This window comes from Penaeus vannamei, chromosome 26 (genome assembly GCF_042767895.1).
Source record: "Penaeus vannamei isolate JL-2024 chromosome 26, ASM4276789v1, whole genome shotgun sequence".
Classification (NCBI taxonomy): domain Eukaryota; kingdom Metazoa; phylum Arthropoda; class Malacostraca; order Decapoda; family Penaeidae; genus Penaeus; species Penaeus vannamei.
The window spans coordinates 3,489,226-3,494,584 of NC_091574.1; the positions used below are offsets into that span (position 1 = coordinate 3,489,226).

The following is a 5,359-nucleotide window of genomic DNA, read 5'->3' on the forward strand; positions in this document are numbered from 1 at the left end:
CCAGTATAACGGGGTCGTCCACGCTGAACCTTTTGCCTTTGGGGGGTGGTGGGGGTTAGGGGGGTAGAGGGGGATATGGGGTAAAGGGTGGTGGGGGTTGGGGGGGTAAAGGGGGGTGGGGGTGGGGGTGGGGGTAGAGGGGGATATGGATGGGGTAAAGGGTGGTGGGGGTGGGGTGGGGGGGGGGTAGAGGGGGGTATGGGGTAAAGGGTGGTGGGGAGGGTAGAGGGGGATATGGGGTAAAGGGTGGTGGGGGTGGGGTGGGGGGGTAGAGGGGGATATGGGTTAAAGGGTGGTGGGGGTTGGGGGGGGTAGAGAGGGATATGGATGGGGTAAAGGGTGGTGGGGGTGGGGTGGGGGGCAGAGGGGGATATGGGGTAAAGGGTGGTGGGGGTGGGGGTGGGGGTCGAGGGGGATATGGGGTAAAGAGGTTTTATTTACTTGCATATCTGTATGAGTTTGTTTGTATCCCTGTCTAGATTCTGTCTGTCTGTCTGGGTTGTGTCTGTTCGTTTGTGTGTGTGTTTGTTTGTCTATTTTGTCCCGGTGGTTGATCGTTTCCCTGTCTGTTCGTCTGTCTGTGTTTCTTTGTTTTATTGTTACTCTGTCTCTTTGTGTGTTTGTTTGTCTGTCTGTCTGTCAGTCTGCATGTCTGTCCGTCTATCTATCTCTTAGTTTGTATAAATGTGTTTGTCTCTATGTGTCTGTCAGTCTATTTATCTGTTTATATGTACGTATACCTTTATTTAAGTCTATATCAGCCTATATACCTATGTTTGTGTGTTCATATGTGTGATAGAGATTATGCAAAAGCAGTGTTTTGGATGAAATGCAAATATTTTCCTTATTTGAACATCTTCATATCATCCTCTATGTACGGAATTAAGATGAACAAACACAAAGATACACAGATAAAGACATTCAAGATTCTAACAAACAGAAAGCGAAAAATCAGACATATTCGCACCATCCTCAATATACAAAACAAAAAACAAACATAAAAATAGATTAACAAACAAACAAAAAACAAACATAAAAAATTAGATTAACAAACAAACAAAAACAAACATAAAAAATAGATTAACAAACAAACAAACAAAACACAAAATAAAAGAAAAACAAAAAACAAACAGTTAAAAAAATAACTAAAATAAACAGGTAATAGAGAAAAAAACGTAAAAACAGGTTAAAAAAAACGAGAAAAAAAACAAAACAAACAAACAAACAAACAAACAAACACGCACTAGCCACCAACTGCCACAGGACATTCAAGACGCAGACGGTGAGCGCGTGTGGCACCGGCGCCGCCCTGCCCGCCTGCTTCCCCAGCTCCTCCGCCAGGCACTGTGCCTCCCGCTGCACCACTGACACCATCCGCGACTTGCCCATACCCAGGTCGCGCAGCTGTCTCAGGGTGAAGCGGCGGTTCGCGTGCCACGTGGCCCCGCTGCTGCCCACGACGCCTGAGGGATGGGGGAGGGAGAGGGAGGGGGGAGGGGGGAGGGGGGAGGGGGTTGTCAGGCTTTTGAATTAATGTTTTTTTTTTGTAATGTTTTTTTGTTTTGTAATGTTTTTTTTTTGTGTGTGTATTTTTGTTCTTCTTTGTTGTTGTTATGTCTGTCTGTCTGGCGATTATTTTTTTCTATCTACTTCTCTCTCTCTATTTCTCTTATTTCCTCTCTCTCTCTCTCTCTCTCTCTCCTTCCCTCCCTCCCCCCCTCCCCTCTCCCTCCCCCCCCCCCCCTCTCCCTCCCCCCCCCCTCTCCCTCCCTCCCTCCCTCCCTCCCTCTCTCTCTCTATCTATCTATCTATCTCTCTCTCTCGCACATGTACTCAATTCTGCAGTGATATCATGATGCAGCAAACATCACAATTTATGCAACTAGCATGATATTGATTCATAGCGCATTGCAAGTAAGAATGACTGGCTAGAATCATGTTTGGTAACAAGTGGTTATTACATCATCGGTTTATTTTCCTGTAATTTATAATCCTTAATATATTTTTTTTTGATCTAAGTCGATTTTTTTATTACCTTATACATAACTGCATTTTCAGACATCATTTTTTTATGCAGGTCTATCTGCGTGTTTGAGTATTATCTATCTATCTATCTATAAGTTTCCATCAAACCCTGTCTGTTTAATTAGAATCTAGACGAGCTCGATGGACATTGCCCATCTACTTACTCAAGACGTAATTGAATCTTTTTATATATTTTAGCCTACTAGCTTCTGTTTACTCTATTTAGATACACGCACAACCGTATACATATAAATAAAGAAGTATTGTGTGTATAAATGCTTGATCTCCCATCTCTCTATCTATCTATGCATCTATCTCTGTTTATGGCTCTTTCCTTCTCTCTCTCTCTCTCTCTCTCTCTCTCTCTCTCTCTCTCTCTCTCTCCCTCTCTCTCTCTCTCTCTCTCTCTCTCTCTCTCTCTCTCTCTCTCTTTCTCTCCCTCACTCTCTCTCACTCTCACTCTCTCTCCTCTCTCTCTTACTTACCTGAATTATTATCCGACACCATCAACTTAAAGATGCTCCAGTCAGGCCGGTTAAGGAACTCGGGGCGCGTGAAGGCTTCTTTGGCCATGTGGTAGTCATGCAGGAACACCACAGTCTGCGTCCCTATCCGCCACCTCATGGGGGAAACAAGAGCTGGGTAGGCGCTTGTGTATGTAGGTATATATATATGTGTGTGTGTATATGTATTGATAAATTGATGGATATAGATTTATAGATAGATAGATAGATCGATGGATAGATAGAAAGAGAGTTAGTTAGTTGGATAGATAGATAGATAGATGCATAGATAGATAGATAAAGAGATAGAGATAGAGAGAGAGATAAATGCTTGTACGTATGCATGCATGTATGAGAGTGTGTGTGAGTATATTTCTGTGTGTATCTCAACATCTATGTGATGCGTGTGTGCATGTTGACTCTTATAACTGTACATTTTTTTATATACACTTATATATGCATCACACACCAAGAACACGCGCCCCCACCGGCCACATCCCACTCCCCACAACTCTCTTCCGACAACGACTCACAACTCACACATAGATGTCTCCGTGGCGGCGTCTGAGGTCCAGGAGATGCCCCTCGAGAGACTTCCTGGAGAGAGGGATCGAGCCGAGAAGAGGAAGCCCCCAGCGCCCTGTGGAGGGGGAGGAGGAAGCATGAGGAGGAAAAGCATCTGGGTTTCAGGAGCGTGGGAGTAAGACCCTGTTCAGACGAGCGACTTTAGTGGCGCGACTGCTAGAAGCCCGACTGTCAGGTCAATGGAAGTGAATAGGAGCGCACACACTAGTGGATTGTGGCTGGCCTGTGGCGCGACTAAGAGATTTTCCTCACAGTCGCCCGACTGCTCAGCCACTCGAGGTACATGTGTTGCTATGCAGCCGCACACACACGGCGACAGCCACTACATTTTCATGGTGATGGGGCGCCTCGTTGGCTGGAGGGGATGGGATTCGACTAACGAGAGATCATCACGTGGAGTGGAGGCAGACAGGTAGGCGACAGTAGCTTCTGCTTCCCCCAGCCTGTCATCCTGATCCGATGGACATTCTCATGTCGTTAAAGAAATTGGTGTTCATGTTCTCGTAAATTTGGATACAATGTGAAGAACATTCCATGGGTAAGTCTGTCATTTAAGATAGGATGTATGATCAGCGACCGATGAGAGATAAGAAAAAAATACAATAGTGGGCGAGAGACGAGTCGGGCCACTGTAAACGCCGTGTGTGGACATTCAATCAGAAGTCGCGCTTCTAGCAGTCGGGCCACTAAAATCGCTCGTCTGAACAGGGCCTAAGCGTCTGAATTTCAGGTGAGAGGAAGATGTTAAATACGGGTTGATTATGTGAGTTCGTGTGTGTGTGTGTTGATTTATTCATGTTTCTCTCTGTTTGTCTATTTGTGTATCTATCCATCTGCTTGTCTGTCTGCCTGTCAATACATTTATCTCTTTCTCTGTCTATCCATCAGCCGTTCTATCTATTAATGTATGTCTGTATATATATATATATATATATATATATATATATATATATATATATATGTATATATATACACAAAAAATATATGCATATGTGTGTATATTCATACTCAAGTATGCATGCTAATAAGTACCATATACTCAGACACTCGCAGTGGGTGCTGATAACGCACATCATCACGTCAAACAAAATCACTTTCCATTTCCCATTTGCTAACAAACCGCTCACTCACCCGGAGGCAGCCCACGGGGTTTCTGCAGGAGCGCCAGGCATAGCAGAACCACAGACAAGAGACCCAGCAGGAATTCTGTAATCATGCTGCAAAAAAATGATAACAATAATATTACTGTAACCACGCTGCAAAAAATGATAATAATGACAATAATATTACTGTAACCATGCTGCAAAAAATTATTATAATGATAATAATATTACTGTAACCACGCTGCAAAAATGATGATTATAATGATAATATTAATGTAACCATGCTGCAAAAATGATGATGATAATAATGATATTACTGTAACCATGCTACAAAAAATGATTATAATGATAATAATATTATTGTAACCACGCTGCAAAAAATGATTATAATGATAATAATATTATTGTAACCACGCTGCAAAAAATGATAATAATATTACTGTAACCACGCTGCAAAAATGATAATAATGATAATAATATTACTGTAACCACGCTGCAAAAAATTATGATGATAATAATAATATTACTGTAACCCTGCTGCAAAAAATGATGATGATAATAATGATATTACTGTAACCCTGCTGCAAAAAATGATGATAATAATAATGATATTACTGTAACCACGCTGCAAAAATGATGATGATAATAATAATAATACTGTAACCATGCTGCAAAAAATGATAATAATAATAATAATATTACTGTAACCACACTGCAAAAAATGATAATAATAATGATGATATTACTGTAACCATGCTGGAAAAAATGATAATAATAATAATATTATTGTAACCACGCTGCAAAAATGATTATAATGATAATATTACTGTAACCATGCCGCAAAAAACAGTAATAATTCTGGAATCACGCCGCAAAAAATATCATAATTTTGTAACCATGCTGCAAATAAAGATGATAATAATAATAACACTGTAACCATACTGCAAAGATGATAATAATATTGCAACATGCTGCAAATAAAGATAATGATAACAATAATAATAATAATAACAATAATAACAATAATAATAATTGTGATAATAATAATAATAGTAATAATGATAATAATAATAATAATAATAATAATAATAATGATAATAATAATAATAATACTGTAACCATGTTGCCAAAACAATAATAATT

At 40.6% G+C, this 5,359-nt stretch overlaps 1 protein-coding gene across 1 annotated transcript in view; it reads right to left on the reverse strand.

The window, feature by feature from the left end:
• Positions 1 to 2,638, reverse strand: part of LOC113823336 (cytochrome P450 2L1-like) — a 9,508-nt gene extending 6,870 nt beyond the window's left edge. Inside the window, exons 1-3 of the mRNA XM_070139602.1 lie at positions 2,511 to 2,638; positions 1,245 to 1,463; positions 1 to 36 (exon numbers count right to left, since the gene is read on the reverse strand). The exon at positions 1 to 36 is cut by the window's left edge and continues 164 nt beyond it. Of these exons, the coding sequence (XP_069995703.1) occupies positions 1 to 36; positions 1,245 to 1,463; positions 2,511 to 2,598 (343 nt within the window). The 5' untranslated portion in view covers positions 2,599 to 2,638. The remainder of the gene's footprint in view (positions 37 to 1,244; positions 1,464 to 2,510) is intronic.
• Positions 2,639 to 5,359: the final 2,721 nt, after the last annotated feature.